We start from the raw sequence: 17,727 nt of genomic DNA on the forward strand, positions 1-17,727 counted from the left end.
CATGTTGGTTTTATGTTTTGATAAAAAAGAGCAATTTATTAACACAAACTCGCACGAACACTCTGCATTTCTTGTCGGCACTGCCAGCGTTAACCGGAGCAGTTCTGATTCAGGTTGCACTCTGCAGTGTACTTATTTTTAATAAGAAAATGTGTCAATTAAAAGCCTAATCAAAAGCAGCCATGCTGACATGGGCCCCTGCAGTGCACATGTCTGCAATTATTTTTTTTTGTGAACCAGCCTCGTAAAGTAGCGGCCTGATGCTGGTTATCTCAAAAAGGTCATTAAATATCTCGCTGCATGGTCAAGGTCCACACAAATATTTGACTGTTGTTTTTTTCCATTTAATTCCTGATTTTAGTTTATAATTTTGCTTATATGGTAAGAAAATAGCATGGGTAGGATTTACATAGAAAGGGCATAACCTGATCATTAGTTTTCTTTTTCTTGGCTTTAGGGCTTTTCTCCGTCGCCCTCTTCCTCTTCTCTGGTTTTGTCTTTGCCTTTTCTGCTGGCTGCTGTTTCTCCTGCTCTGCTTCTTCCTCTGCCTCGGATACATCTGTAAAAAAATATATATATATTATAATAAAAGCAGGAAGAAGTTTTTCATTAAAACCAGCACAAGGGATGGCATGCATTCACATTTGGGTCAGCTGAGGGAGCAACGAGAAAAAGACTGTTGATGGAATATGAGTAAATTATGTGATGGATGCATTTATGAATTTGTTCGGTCTCTGTTTCGGCGAAAAAGTGACACTGAGAGGAATCCAACAAACCAAAGAGGGTAAATCGAGTTTATTTTGACCCCTGAAACATTTATCTAACAACCAGATCACAGAGAGCTTGGGTTATTCATTAATGCTCTCCTGCGGACTATTAAGTCAGAAATAATTAAATATTACCTGAGGATAAAAAACAAAAAAACAAAACAAACTATGTAGCTGATCTCAAACCAAGCATCTGGTTATATTTAGCCTCCCTGTTGCTACCCCTTCTCACAGCATTCCTCTTGTCTAATGCTATGAGGTCATGCTTACACCTTTTTGAATAGCTGCACACTTGGTAAACAGCTTTTAAAACACATTCTTGGGTTGAAATCAACTCAAAGTTTTCTGATTTTACTGGAGAGACCTTCCATGGTGTGCAGCTAGTTTTACTGAAAGTTTTTCCCCCAACCAAGGGGGAAAAAACACTGTAATTCCTTTATCTTTTTTTTTAAGTTAAAAGACAAAGCCAAAAGAAGGTTGATGTCTGCTTGTATCTGGCATTGTGCTCTTTCTGTCATCATACACAGTCTATGATGAAAGGTGAGGGCTGGAACATACGTAGACAGACCGGTGACTAAGAGGAACTGACTCTCGCTCTGTCTGATTCACACTTGGCTGCAAACTGATGGCTTGAGGACGGCAAAAGAACCACACGGTGCAAAAACCAAGGAGGAGATGCAATCACACCTTCAAATTGTGTCCATGAACAACATCTGTGACAAGGGGCAGCCCTGGCTGCTGGGGACAAGTTCGACTTTGTGCCGAGAATGTGGACACAGCTCTTGCTTTGTTGATAACAGGACAACGTGACCATTAAGGCGTCTCTGCAACTCCATACCCTCTAAACCCTCTAAAATACCTCGAAGATTGGTAGTAAGCCTTCTCCAGATCCATAAAAGACATGCAGACTGGACAACTAAACTCTTACAGCCCCTCAGATTTGACCTTCTATTTATAGCCAGGACAACAGCCACACTGTTCCTGCTGAATATTGAAGTTCAACGTTTGGTTTTAGAATCCTTTCCAACACCCTAAGGTAAACTTTCCCAGAGAGGCTGGGAAGTGTGATTTCTCTGTAGCTAGAAAACGCTCTTAAATTTTTTTTTTTTCCCCCACTCACATAAAGTTATGGGAAGCCCCCTCCACATGTGCCACAACCTGCATGGAAGAACGTTGAGGTCAGGAGTCTGGGCATGCCTCGTTGCAGCATCATAATCAGGCTTTAAGGATGTGTAATACAAGGTTACCACATACGTAGAAAAAAGAAAATAAAGTGCTCTGCAGTCTTAGCCATATTTGTTCTGAATCATACAACAGCCTTAGTGTCTCTGGTTTAGCCTCCTCGCAGCTGGTGAGTGGGGTTTACTTTGCGGCAACAGAGAATGGATGCATTTAACACCTATTTTTGATGCCCTTTACGTCATAGATGCTTTTAGGTTCTTTAAAGCCTAAAAGCATATGGAAGATGCTGCATGTGGCTAGGTCAGGATATGTGGTTGAGCAAGCTGAGCACATCACTGCTTCAGGTTATGAGCATTCTGAGGGGGAAAAAAGACGTCCTACAAACCAACATCAGATGCAAATTCCATGGCTTGTTTTTTTATGTACCCTATCCCAATCAATTTTACAACTGTTTTTTTTTTTTTTTTTTACCTTTCTTTAAATCATTTTATGGCAAACACGATAAGAGAAAACACCTTTTTTTACCCTTGGTGAGAAATTATTTAGGCCTACCCAACATATATTCTCACTAAATGGCTAAAATTACACAAAGCTGTATCTCCTTAAGACTACATCATAACAAAATAGTTACTAAGCTTTTTAAAAGGTGGTTTCCCCTGTTTAAGACATTTAGCCAGATGTGTCTCTAACTATTGAAGGGAGAATGAACACAAAGGTGAGATAGAAAAAAAGAATCTGTCTGAGGCCTTTGGAGAGACTATAGTACAGATTATTAGGGTCTTCACCAGGATTTTTTTTTTTATCAGCGCAGCGGGGGACTCTGCCCGCCCTGGGGTTGGGATCATGTGTTGTTTGGTTGCTTCAGCATGCATTCAAACAGTGGAGCGTAGCATAGTCCAGGTTAACGGGGGAGCCCTGACAGAATCTCACCATTGGGCTGTTTGTCAAGTTTATAACAGCTAGCGTTAGCTTAGGTTGTCCAGGAGGTTTACAACTACAGCTGATGCACTTCAAGAGCTTTACTGACTTTTCTAAGTTGCTCTTAAACATTCATGTCATACTACTAGCCTACCGCGCAACGTTGTCTAATTTCAGAGTAATTTTGAGAACTTTGATTCGCTTGGACGTGCTGGTGAGAACTTTGCTCATGAGTTTGTCAAAATGCATAAAGGTTTCAAAAGAATTTAAAAGCCAACAAAGGTTGGCAAAGGTTAAATATTCTGGGTGTTATCTGTACAGAGACCAGGCTTCAGCATGTGCTCAAAAAGAATGAAAAACTGCATCTAATTTAATCTGAGCGTGTGTTTTACAGGCGTTCTTAGGGGTTTTGTGGGTAAATGTTAAAGCTATAGATGATAATGCTGTTCAGAAGCACTTCATTCAGAAGAATACTGAGTAAAATGGTCCTTCCATCCTGAAAGTAGTAAATGCATTATTTCTTCACAAAAAAGGAGGTTAAAAAAAATCCTCCTCTGTGGGAGCTGCAGGCCTGTAAAAACAAACTAATCCATGCCCCTCAGTCCAAAGACAGCTGTATTCCTGCTCTCATTCCCATCAGTCCCTCCAGTTCCAGGGGTATCACCTTATCTACTGGTTGTCCCCCGTACCAATCACTGTGACGCGCTCATGTAACGCCAGTCTCTGTGCTCGTTCCTTCATAGTTTCCGCTTGCCGGCTGCACATGAGCACTTCTAGTGTTTATGTATCCGGTTAGCTTCAGTGTCAGCTGTTCATTGTAGCTCCACTGCTCCCACCGTAGACTTTGAACATGGCTGAGAGTCGCATGAAGTGAACCACGTTCACGTTTATGAGAAGAAGAGGGAGGCCTTAGTAGAAAGTAATAGGACCAGAGTGGATTTGGGAGATTTTTAAGATGCGATCCCCCTGAAGAGTGGAAGAGCAAGGTAAGCCAGTCTTGCGTATGCACAGTTATTCAAAAAGGGACTTGAAGAGACTTCTGGAGAAATCGATGACCCTAGCTTTAAAAGGCTAAGTTTAATAAATCACTTTGTTCTCCAAAGATAAATAAAAATACTATTAAAAATCAAAATGTGAATGTTGGCGGGTAAAAAACTGAGTTTTTATACTGGTGTCATTATACAGTTTTTTCTTCTTCTTCAAATTACATTATTTTATTTACACAGACATTGATCGCGGTACATTGATGCAATCATCCTGCACCCTTTCTGCTTAAAGACCACACCTATTTTTGATGGGCCAAGCCAATGATTCCTCCCACCCACCCACTGACTCAACAGCTTTAGGGAAAGCTGCCAAAGATCAAAGAAGCGAGAATGAGTGGAACCAGAGCGTAACCACTGAGGTGAAGGGAGCTCCAGTCCATGATACAGTTATTGAATGGACAATAATCAGTTTCCACTTCCTGCCAGATACAAATTAAAAAGGAGTGGGGTAGGAGTCAAAAAGTACGTAAGGCTTTTTATCCTTGTTTGTATTATGAATGGTCTTTTTAACTTAACTTTTTGTTGACAAATTAACCTTACATTACAAAATTATACAAGCCATCTTTATTATGAAAGGAATTAAAATTGTGAATTTGACATCCAAACATGTTTTTGCTTAAGATCATTTAATTCAGGTATAATCAGAAAAGTGCTATTTTGAACTTGTATCATCAAATCATGCAGATGTTTGACCTTTTTCCAGGGAATTTTACCCCATCCACACATAAGCTAGGTGCTTGAATTGGCAAAATAAAGAGAAACCAACTGACTTTGATGTTCTGTGTTAACTGAGCTGTGAGGTACTTTGCAATGAGCCTGTGGGCACAGAAGTTATCCAAATGTTTAAATGAAAATAAGGTGCAGGCAAGGCAGCCAGGTTGAGTCTTTTAAACACACTTTTCATTTAACAACTGACACTGGCAAGTGAAATAGACTTTCTAATCAGAGACAGGTCCAGCATTTATTTTCTGGTTAATAAAAGAGTGCAGACAAGTTTTAAGTTATTAAAAGTTGGATGCATGTGCCTCAAACTACAAGATTTTCTTTGTTATTTGTAGCTAAATTATACACACCAATCTTCATTTCTTTTAATTTCATTTAACTTGCAAGGAAGAACAATCAAAAGCTCTTTGGCTTATATTATAAATGAATAACAACACATATCCACATGCTTAATATTCTTTACCAACAATTAGCCATCAAACAATGGTTTTAAAACCATTTTTTATACAGAGTGACGGCTGAAAAGAAACATTAATAAAATATTTTTTATTTATTATTATTAAAGAAATTAGGAAATCATCTCAGTGGATTTTCCAATAAGTCTAGATATTCATTACTAAAAATTAATTATTCAAAGATAAAGATTTGCATCAAAATCTATATAAACTGACCTGATCACATCTGCCTAAATTGTCACACTTCCTCCGGCAGCAGTGCACAGGGACACTATTTGTACACACGCAGCAGGGTATTTACAAAAAAAAAACAAAACAAAAAAAACGAGCATCTCCTCTCTATAGTTTTGAAAAAATAATGCCGTACACACAGGGTCGTTTTTAGAACGCTTTTCATCCAAACGACCCCACGTAAAATTCAACATTGACTTTTGTTTTAAACATGACAGACACATAGGGGGCAGTGGACCGCAAAGCTAAAACCCACGTCAGCCAGTCAGAATCTTTCAAAATAAAAGCGATGTTGAACAGCAATGTGCCTGTGTAAAACAGCTGACCTCCAAGCCCGTTTTCTCCTTTGCATCTCATCATATTGGAGCAGCTGGGCATGTAAAAACAGACAAATAAAAGGCCTCTGAAACAACTGTAATGTTCACAACGTTCCATTTACGCTTTTACTTTGAAGTGTATCGATACGGAGGTGAAAACAGGAAATGCTTCACCTGGAGGTAACAGTAGGAAATAAACTACTAGAGATGCTGTAGGTTAGTGACTTTGTCTAGTTTTAATATCCATTAGACACATGGTGTTAACAGTTAATCACAACACCAATGTAGAAATCAGCACCTCTTTGACAGCATTCGTTTTTTACTCCACTATGTCCGAGTCTATAACAATGGATGCAAGTATGTGATGTCAGGGCCCTGGTGCGCAGGACCTTAATCTCTGTCTTTTCATGTACACGTGCAGGCTCAGAACCGGATAATATAATTAGTCCCTGAACTTTCAATGTCTGCTTTACCCACAGAGGCTCCAGATGGTAAAGTCAAAGGAAGAGACCTCTTTGATTTAAGTCTCTAACAGGCCAAAGAGGTTACAACTCAGATAACCATAGATCACTGAAAGTCTATGCCTGTGAAGAGAAATCCCATACAGCAAAATGGGCAACCTAGGAAACTTTAATAGGCCATCAATAGGGCTGACTGGTTTTAATGGACGCTCAATGGTGCTGACTGGTTGTAATGAGGATGAATCAATTTGTTTTCAGGAGGCAGTTGATTGTTTCTGTTTCCGACAAATAGTCCTAGATTCTGTCTTTAAAGCTAATGAGCTCACGTTCGTAAACTGCACACTAGAGAAACTCAAAAATAATGGTATTTTATGATAATTAATTTGTGTACAAGAAACAATGGGAAAATCAGTAATACCATCAACGTCTCTGCAACAACAAACAAAAACCTGACAATACATACAGGAACATTTTAAGATGTATTGTAACCAGATGCCAACAGGGATGTTGATGGAAGAACACATATAGAGGCTCCTGCTTTTAGAGCAGTGCAATCATTAGCTAGGCTTCAGTTGCTCTTAAGTCAATGGCAAGTTTAGCCTACATGTTAAAAATCAGAACAGTATAAACTGCAATGACCAAATGCCTGTCTCACATTTGCCAACAAAACTCTTGATGATTCAAGATTTTGGGGAAAATATTTGGTAGACAAATGAGACAAAAATGAAACCTTTTGGAAAGTGTGCTCCCTGTCACATTTGAAGTAAAATTAACGGCAGTTCAGAAAAACAACATCATACCCGCAGTCAAATGTTGTGGTCAGAGTGTGATGGTCCAGTAGAACTTCAGGACCTGGATAACTTGTCGTAATTAATGGAAACATGGTTTCTACTCATGATTATGTAGAAATGACTTCATGTAAACATGATTTCTACTCTCTAGCAGCAAATCCACAAGAAGAATTTCCGTCCATCAGTTTGTGACCTTAAGCGCAAGCATACTTGGGTTATGCAGCAGGACAGCGATCCAAAGCAAAACAGCTAGTGCACCTGTGAATGGTTCAGAAAATCAAAATCAAAAAACAAGTCAAAGACTTGTTGGACTTGAGTCAGGCTGAGAGGCTGTTGCATGAAATCAAACAGGCTGTTTATGCTTGAAAAGCATCCAACATGCACAAAACAATTCTGCAAAGAGTGGGCCAGAATTCCTCCACAATAAATAGACGATAATTGTGAATTATCATAAACACTCAATGGTAGTTGTTGCCGCAAACGGGGCAACCCCCCCCCCCCCCCCCCCAAACACACACTTTAGGGATAGTGCAAATTCTAGAAAATGCTCCAACTAGTCTTGAGTATATTAATGCGTAATTGCTCCTGTCTGTCTTTGTCCTGGGTGTATCTTGTGTGTAGTTTGCCGTTGTGAGTAACATACATTTGTAATGTATGAGTAACATACATTTGTAATGTATGTGTCTTGTGTTTCTTTTAATTTAAATTTAATGTTAACATCAACGTGTCCAGTGACTACAGATGGAAATTAGCCAAGGCCTACAATCTGGCATATTTACATATGATATGCATGTTCATTAATATGTACTGTCCTTTAAAAAAAAAAAAATCAACAGCAGGATCAGGAGATGTGTTCATTTAATTCAGAGATTTCAATACAGGACATTTAAAAATGCCTTGATTGGGACAACCTTGAAAATGTTTAAAGATACACAATTGACTAGGGATACACAATATATTGGCATTATCATCAGAATTGTCCATTGTTAGTATTATTTTAACATATTGTATTGGTCCTATAAGTATAACTAGACCAATCTTAACACCCATGGTTTATTTCCACTTTGTTGCAATTTGGTTACGTTTTAGATGTGGTGAATCATGTGGAATTTGTTTGAACATGTGACGACGACAGTGATGCCGCGCTGGATTATGGGATGTTAAGAGAAGAAATGTCAGCAGTATAGTAATTTTCCACAGTGTCCAATTTTGAAATGAAGAAAGGCATTTTGCATGCTCAAGTTTGCAGGATCATATAAGATGGCTGCTTGAGCTAGTGAATTTGACTTTATATCCATTCATTGGAAAACTAAGGACAATGTGCATGTTGTGCTTTTTGAAAATGCATGAAATATCTTCTCACTTCACTCTAATGAACATATGACTGACAAAATGCTGTTGATTTTTACTGTTCATATGGTCATATTGAATACACTGTATGCCAAATCCACCTACCACATGTACAGAACACTGAATATAATTTTAATTTTTCCAGCATTCCCATTCGCTGCACTCATCAGACTGTGGACATGTATGTTTGTATGTGTATGTGCACCTGTACATCACCTCCCACCCCTGAAATGTAAATAACAACAAAAATGGAAATGTTTACTCCTGCATTCTTTGCACTCTGCTCATTGCACCATTGTTTATGGTGTGTTCATGTGTTTTCTGTACTACAGACTAGTATTTTACTACTGTAAAAGTAAGCACTTCTTGAACATTGTACAATCCAAAATTAAAGTCCTTGTATGTGTATACATACCTTGCAAATAAAGCTGATTCTGATATGTGCAGAAGGTAATAGAGCATGCTGCTAAAAGCCTGGGCTGCATGGCTCATACACTGCAGCTGGCAATAGATGATGGAGTGTTAGGCCAACGAAGCATTTTGGAAGTAAAACAGTCGACATTTTTGTCACTCTCAACTTGCCACCTCTTGGTTGAGAGATATACAGCAAGAGCTGGAGCACGTTGAAAAGATTCTCACTCCATGTGAACAATTAACGAGAGGGATAAGCTCCCAATTTTGCTACTGTCGCGACTTAATCTCTTGTCGCACTGAAACGAGTGTCGAGCAGGGCAGCTAACACGGACAGTGGGGTCCCCACAGCAAAGGCCACTCCTCTGGAAGCTGTAAACCAGAGACTTGGATGCGTGTTCCCATTGCTGGTTTACCACTTGGACACAATCCTTGACCCAAAGTACAAAGACCGTTATTTCTGACACAGTCACCAGACAAGCGGTGGTCAGTAAGCTTCCAAAACGAGGAGATAAAATGGTGCGGAGCAACAGAGCTGTGGTACACCAGTCACATAAGTACCACAAGAGAAGAATAATAAATAAAGGTGAACTGTCGCTGCTTAACATGTATGATAACATTTCTGGAGGGAAAAACACAACCATGCAACACATGGCAGCTCTGACAAGCCATATAAGTGTACAGACATTAAGACCCCATCATTTATTCAAATATCCAGACCAGATAGAATCCTTTCAGTAAAGTAAGATTTTTCATTTGTTGTTAAAATAACAGATTTACTGCCCTCTTGAGTTTGAACGTTTAGCATCTGTCATCTGCTCAGAGTAAAGTTAAAAAAAAAAGCACTTAAGGTGGGGGAAAGAACATTGTTGCAAAATCTAGGTTGCTGCCAATTTAACACAAATCCAAAGGTACAACTTTCTACTTCTCTTGCAGGTACTAAAATAAAAGCCTACTGCAGTACTGGTAAAGCAGCATGTCCGGCCCAAGTAGCATTCAAGTACCTTTCGGTTCTGTGGAAAAGGGTGGACGTCTCTCCTCTGCTGCATCACATATTGTTGATGAAAATAAAAACTTAATGCAATGTGAGAAAGCAGAAATGCTTCTCTTTGTCAAACAAATTTGCCTTTGCTAATGTAATAGGCCAAGACTATAACCTACTATGTCAGGTGGAAACACTGTTCAGTATTTGGGACGTTTACCTTCAGTCCAAGCCGATCATTAAGAGATTAAAACAGCTGACCCTTATTGACAACCCCCTCTACTACCAAACTGCCCAGATCAATAATCCACAAATATAACTGACCAGATATACTGTGTATATGTAAACATGGGTATGTGTATATATAATTAATGCAGGTTATTTTCAAAAGGTTGTTACAGCTGAGATGGTCTATGATGCTCAGTGACCAAAGTTTAGATATCCATTCCTTTTCATTGCACTAAAAGTTGCAGTATGACTCTGATTTATAAAATTATCCTCCAACACCTCCCCGTTTAAGAGGAATAAGCGGGAAGAAAATCTTCCATTGCCTTGTGAAAGATTGATCTGTGCAGTTTAATCCCCAACGTTAGATTGGAACACCAGCTTCCACGTGTTTCAGTAAAGCCAGTGCTGGCTGGCACAGAGTGATGGGAGCTCTAGAAGAGGTGGCACAGCAGGTGCTAATCAGAGATACAAGGCTGTGTAAATAACCCCAAGCTTTTAAGCTTTTAGAAGAATTACACGAGGAAAACCATTTTTAACCTTGACAACACACTGGAGCCAATGTAAAGTGGGGACTGTTTCTGGTGTGATCAAATTTGTATTTCTTAGGTTCAAGTAAAACATGAACATAAGACATGAAGGATTTTATGGCATAAAAACCTGCTTGATAACTTACAAAAGCGTGTTCTGTTATACGTGTTAATTATTTAACAGTGATTTGCAAATCACAAAGACTGAAAACAGATCACCAGTGTGGTTTGTTGGCATCCTTCACAGGCTTTTATATTCTGAAGGTTTTAAATATGGTTTAAAAGTAAAAAATAACAAAAAAGCCAATTAAGAATGAAGGAGTTTTGGAGAAAGATGAGTTTTGGAGAAAATACAAAAACATTATTACTTCTCACTACATTAGGGTCATGTCTATATTCTTGGATACAACTCCATGATGTAGTGCACATGTAATCTACCATTTCATGTCAGAACAAGCACTGGAGTATACAAGTTTAAGTATACCTATGTAAAAAGTGTTATTTATTCAAGCATCCTTTTAGTAGAGTCCTGGTCAACAAAAAATATCTTCAGGGCAACAACTTACATCATTGTGAAACCATGTGGACTGTGTTTCATGACAAGAATCTCTAGCAAGTTTGCTGTTTCTTTCCACAATTATGGATACAATTTGATTTATAGACTTGTTAATCTAATAAAGGAAAGACCACCAACAATGTTTAAGCCACACAAAACAAGGATCCCAACAGAGCTATTAAAAAAGACTCGGCAAGTCTTAAATGTAAACCTAGCACACAGTGTTACATTACCTCATACTACAGACGTGTTTATTTTGGGGCGCTTGTTTTAGCGTAGCTAAAGCAACACCAGTAAAACACTCCTAATGATTGAAATTCACCAATGTCGCGTTTATGCTGTTGAGGAAAGAACTTTCTAATTTCTAACAGCATTTATTTAAAGCCAATACCTAGAATCAACTGAGGGAATAATTTACTACTTAGTTAAAGTGAAGAATGGAGCGTTTAAGTGTTCACATCATTTATGCAGTGAAAGTTATGTGATAAAATGCCTGTATTTTAAGTATTCAACTACAAATGTACATAATAAACAGGCATTACCGCAGCATTTTGAAATGCCATGCAAATTGTTCAGCTATTCTGCTGATCGCTACTTTCAACCAGACCAACAGCACTGTATTATTCTTTAAAGGTGTTACTCACCCCAAAATTTACTTCATTTGCAGATAAACTGTATAAACTGGGCCTAAGTGCCACTTTAATGTTACTGTGCAATTTTTTACATTTCAATGTGAACTTGTTTAGTTCTGCAATATTTGTCTAAAAACCGTCATAAGAATCCCACATACTGGGGCGTACTGTGCACATACTGTGAGCCGCGCAAACTTTCTGTGGACGCTTTACCCTTCACAGTCGAGCGCATCTATTGCCTGTTTTTCTTATGACAAATTCCTATATTTCCAGTATCCATATGTATCTTAACGGCTAAGGAAATACACCGTGCATGTAACGTAAGCGGTGCGGCTTATGGGCGAGGTTTTAAAAGTGTAAATTTACATCAGACTTTGCAAAGATACGTGATTCTGCTCTGAAAAGAACTATCGGTAGAAAGTGCACCCTGGCCTTCCTTCCTGTAGTTGAACCGTTGAGAAAGAAAAGGCAGCAAAAATGAGTGCATCCCATCAATCAGCAGCAACAACCAGTTGACTTCTGCCCCCTGGTGGCCAAACTGAGACTCTTTTGGGATACTTTCGGAAGTCAACTTTGACACAGGATGTTGTTTTCCCGTTTATTTCCTGCCAAACAGGATCGTATAAGCGTCTGGATTGTATAAGCGTCTGAAATTTGAACTTCAATCTAATCGCGAATATTATGCTTCTAGTGTACGTTTATTTACTGATCAAAACGAAAAGCTAAGCTAAGCATAGGACGCATGAATGCCGCTTTTGCTGAAACGTAAAGTTCTACCTCCCGTGCTGTGATTGGTCCGGTCTGTTTTAGGCCGGAGCATATGGAGCCTTACCAGACTGACTTACGCGCAGTGTTAGTCGGTCTGGCTGGCCAGGCTTGTGTGTGATGGCTCTCTAAGCTCTGAATCCAGCTGCAGTACACTCCTGAATCTCCCCAAACTCTTGAATAGGCTTTATTTCACAATCCTCTAAAGGCTGCATGCGTTTCACTTAATATATAACTTTAAGGATAGTGTCCATATAGATGCATTGTGTTAGCTCAAGTACACAACATGCCTGTGCTCACCTTATTTGAAGAAACCCAAACAGGTTGCTACATGTTTGTTTAGTGCTTAACAAAAGAGAACTATAAAAGCAGGAAGAAGTGTACTTGCTTTTCATTTGAAAGTTTTTTTTAGCAAGCCACAAAACAATGTTATTTAAAAACAGATGAAAAAACTCAAAACAAGTTATAAAACCTTGAAGAAAAACTAAGACACAGCAGGCGTTCTTGGCCAGGAACTTAAACAAATACAGCAAAGCTGAAGAGAGAAAAAAAGATGACATCATCCTTTACTAATATGAATCGGCATGCTTCCTGGGATGAGAACATGAACTCAGAAAGTTGGCTACTAGACACTGTTTATCTGATGAAATTTGCTTCAATTACACACATGCATGACACATTACACACACGCACCCACTAGCTAATCTGGAATTCTATTTCTTTCTGACTAATAGTTGTTGCTGCAAATGACTAAACGAGCCTCGTCCAAATGAATGCCAGGCACAGACAGGCCTATCCATTTCAGTAACACTTACTGTTATGACAAGCGGCCTTCTGACCACTAGTTCGCCCACAAAGGCTCACATAATCAGTATCACTAATAGAAGTCACACAATTACCCGTTAATGTATGGCCTTGTTTAACCCCACTGGTCACTAGGACACGTCTTTCTCGTTCCCAAATGTTTAACTGTCACTATCAATAATTCCTCATTGTCCAGTTCCTCCAAGGTGCCTCTCTTGGTACCAGCAGCAAAATGGTTCATTTAAATGAAATGGATCCTGAAAATTACATCTCACTGACCTTCTGACCCTACATGCTGGCCCTAAAATGAAAAAAGAAAACATACACCTTGCAAGGCAACAGAGTGAAGTGGGAGGGCAAATCCTCTGATGGTTTGCGGTTCTTTTTATGTATTCTAGAGGGAGAGATGCAGGTCGGGTGATTTGCTCCTTTTTCCAAAAATTCATTTTTCAGTTCATGAGAAGTTCCATATTCAGTAAAAAAATAAATAAAACTGGGGGTCTGTAACTGCTGCCATCAGAAGATAATGTAATGAAATCCAGTGTTCTCTTGCACCAGGCCAGAGATGAGGTAATCGCTGTTTTGAAATCAGAGAAGACAGATTTGGTTACCCTGGGGGCCCACTATGGGCTCGGCAGAAAGGAGATGGTGTTCTGCGACCTGCAGAGAGACTCCCTCCTGGCCCAGCAGGACCACTCGCAGGATGTACATGAAAAATCAAATGCTGAGGTACCCGCAGCCAATCGTGAGAAACGAGGCACCATATGGAGTGAATAATCAAATGTAATGAGATGAATGTATTACAGTCTGACAAAAGAGCATCGATTACTGTTGCATCGCTGCACAGATTTGTTATTTTGTACTACAGGTATTTCACCAAGTGAATCTCTCTTCCTACAATTACTACAAATCTGTACATTTTGAGGGTACTTATTTGCATGTTTTTCTTATTTTTTTAAAACAAGTATGATGTTCCATGGTGTGTGCTTTAGACGCAATGTACTCATAACGGATTAAATGTGTGCACTGTCATGTTGGATGAAGCAAACAACATACATAGTTATATTATAATTTTATTTAAAGGAGACCTTTTATGCTTCCTTTTCAACATGTAGGATAGGTCCATGGGTTATACAAAACATGTTCATTAATGTTTTCCACAAAATCATTCTCAGATAATGAGATTTCACCTCCACAGATTCACCAATTTTTAGCTTTCAGAATGAACTGTGTTTAGGGCACTGGCACTTTTATGCAAATAAGCTGTAGCAGACCGCACCCCCAACTCAATGTTTACGCTCGCATTTTATACGCATGAAAAAAGCTGCAAACAGATGCACAATGGTACAACAATACATCTTAGACCCTGAGTCAGACCAAGAAGCTGAAGAAGTGAAGACTCATGCACAACCAGCAAAGATGCAGCAAAAATGCCTGAATGGTGAGTAAGTAGCCTATTTCTACTGGGCTACCATAGAGTTCCAGACCTACATTGAAAGCCACATCTTTGCAGTGTTAAATTATCCTGTTATATCTTCAACTAACTAAAAACATCTGTTATGTTTTTAGAAAGTGTTGAAACAACATGCAACAACATAAGATTCTGGGTCTTTCTCCAATTGTCAATTGGGGGGTCTATCCAGGTGGGTAGGCCCGTGGGTACCCCTCTGGGGTACCAGTGCCTGGATCTGGGAGTATAGGACGTGTGTGGTGAGTGCGAGTGTGTGTACTGCGTCCCCCTTTCTTTTGTACGAGTGTTTGCATGTGGGGGCACTAGGGTGGGAATGTGTGAATGTGACTGTGTACTTGGTTTTGCGTTTGTCTCTTTGTCAGGTTGGGTTTGAATCCCCCCCCTCTCTCCTGGAACATCTCAGGTCTCCACTAAGTGTGGAGCCCATTCCCCACTTCCTGCTCTCCTCTGCTGGCTAGCCCCTTGGCCCACTGGTGCATTGGTGGTCCTCGGGTGGGTGTCAGCTCGCTCCTGGCAGCTGCTTTACGGGGCGTGGGCCCCCGTGGCTCTGTTGGGGGCCCCACCTAGGGGCGGGGCTCCCCTTTGAATTTATTGATAAAATGTATTTATTGCCCAGCTGTATTAATGGCTATATACATTTCTCACACATCCCAATTAAACGATGTAAGAAGTCAACATAATGACATTTCTTTTTTAAATTTGAAGGATTTCTACCTGAGCTACACCACTGAGCTATATTATACACCGGAGTGCTGTTTTTGCCGAAAAACTGAAGTCACTGGCCGCCATCTTGCTACTCCCTACTCTCACAGAATCCCATAGGATTTGGTTGGAACAACAAGCAGTTTTCTGGTTGTGTGAAAAAGTTTCACAGGTAATTCTACAGTCAGTGGATGTACTAACACTATCAACTACTAGGAAATTAGGTGCTGAAATATTTTACATGTTATTCATATTATATATATATATATATATGTGTGTGTGTGTGTTTGTATATGTCTATATATAGGCATACATATATGTAAATATATGTTTTTGTATATTGTTATTTATATATTTAGAAATGTTATATATATTTAAATAAATAAAATGCAAAATATTTCAGCACATGACTTTCTCAGTACTTGATAGTTTTAGAACATAACATAAAAGTATATGGCATTTGACATTTTAAAAGTTTTAAGCCCCCCCCCCCCGAACATGAGAAAATCTTCGTTATTCGATGCTGTAGCGCACATATTCCCTAGTTACTGGGGGGAAATAGGGAGTACCAATATTGTGGCTGGTGGCTTCAAAGCGACTCGTTCTAACAGCAGGCGATTAGCACTCCAGTGTATAATATAGCTCAGTGAGCTACACAGTGACGCAGTGGGTACCGCTGTTGCCTTGCACCTGGGTTCGAGTCCGAAACTTCATCTTTCTGCAAGTTTGCATGTTCTCCCTGTGCATGCGTGGGTTCTCTCCGGGTACTCCAGCTTCCTCCCATAGTCCAAAAACATGACCGTTAGGTTAATTGGCCTCTCTAAATTCTCCTTGGGTGCGAATGTGTGCGTGAATGGTTGTTTGTCCTGTTTGTCTCCGAGTTGCCCTGTGATTGACTGGCGAACTGCCCAGGGTGTACCCTGCCTCTCCCCCATTGACAGCTGGAGATAGGAACCCGCCCCCCTCATAACCCCATGAGGGATAAGCGTGTAAGAAAATGGATGGATGGATTTCTCCCTTCTCATCCCTCAACTTCGTTGCTTGGTGAAGACCCAAAGGGGTTCTTCCAAATTAATGGTGGAAAAGCTCGAGGAACTTTGCAGATCACAACCTGGGACCCCACATCAACTAGCAGAGAAGAAAAAGAGCTGTGCAGATTTTATCTGTGAAAGCCAGGGTATCACCACGCTGCTGGAGCAGAACAGACAGAGGCCTGTGCAACAAATACTAAAGAATGAAATATATGCCCAAGCAAAGACAATATTTAAAGTCATATGCTTCCAACTAAATTAGTAGACTACAGTGAGCCAAGGCTTGCAGAAAAATCCATCCATGATTATCTGAATACCGCATGATGTAAAAAAGGCACAAGGATTTTCAGCTAACAGTAAGAGAGGATAAAGGATTTAAGCATTTCAGCACATTGAAACAGACCAAACCTGAGCTCTGTGATGTTCACTTGTGCAGGATTAGCCACTTTTTTGTTCAGTAAAGATTGTCATGGCTGAGTGACTGAATAAGGCTTTTAAATGTGGCATCTCTGCTAGACAGTGAATGTGACCTCAAGACAGAGCTTAGAGTTACCCCACTCAGACACAGTCCATTACATCCTGGACTTGGTTACCCTTTGTGGTCAGTCTGGCACAGCTTTACCTTGTAAACACACAAACATCCACTCATGCAATTACATGCATAGCCTAAATTGCCACCCTCCTGCGTTATTTAATAACACCACACACTGCATGCTTCGGCCCTCTTCCAAACTCAGAAAATGGACTGAGGGTTTGTCGGTGGGCAGAAATGATCTGCTTCCTAAATACAGATCACATTTAGATATGGCCTAAGGATATGTCCAGTTCCAACATAATCTGATCACTGGATCTCCTCAGCTAATTTGGACCAACAACAGAGCCGTTTTGTTAAAGGTTCTGGTTTGTTTCGGCTCATCTACCACCCGAGTCTCCTCTGTAATCTAGGCATGGGGAGGCTGGACCCGCACTGGGTTTGCAGCCTTGGACGGAGACTCCGCGTCTGCAACCATGTGCCAAGCTGAAAAAGCTTTTCTGATCCACCAAAGCCACATGTGTAATTAAGGGCCTGAAATAGTTATGCTGGTTGAGTGATTAAATTCACCAGAATTCTGTCTTTTTAAATAGAAAGTGAAAACCGTATATCCAAAGCTAAATAGTACAAGTGGTTCGGTTTGACCTAATGGGTAATATATAAGTAGATCATGTGAGGTGAACACTGTTCTTGGAGGTAAAATTATGTGTTATTTCACATTTCGTCACAACCAAACCATTAAAGTATTTTATCAGGACAGTACTCACCGGCAACGCAAATTTCTAATCAGCCAATCACATGACAACAACTTAATGCATTTAGGCATGTAGACATGGTCAAGACGA

At 39.8% G+C, this 17,727-nt stretch overlaps 1 protein-coding gene across 1 annotated transcript in view; it reads right to left on the bottom strand.

The window, feature by feature from the left end:
* cmss1 (cms1 ribosomal small subunit homolog) overlaps positions 1–17,727 on the bottom strand; it is a 43,350-nt gene that overhangs the window by 7,732 nt on the left and 17,891 nt on the right. The window contains exon 2 of the mRNA XM_036139110.1: positions 426–559. Within this exon, the coding sequence (XP_035995003.1) occupies positions 426–559 (134 nt within the window). The remainder of the gene's footprint in view (positions 1–425; positions 560–17,727) is intronic.

Source organism: Fundulus heteroclitus, chromosome 7, assembly GCF_011125445.2.
Source record: "Fundulus heteroclitus isolate FHET01 chromosome 7, MU-UCD_Fhet_4.1, whole genome shotgun sequence".
In the NCBI taxonomy this organism is placed as follows: domain Eukaryota; kingdom Metazoa; phylum Chordata; class Actinopteri; order Cyprinodontiformes; family Fundulidae; genus Fundulus; species Fundulus heteroclitus.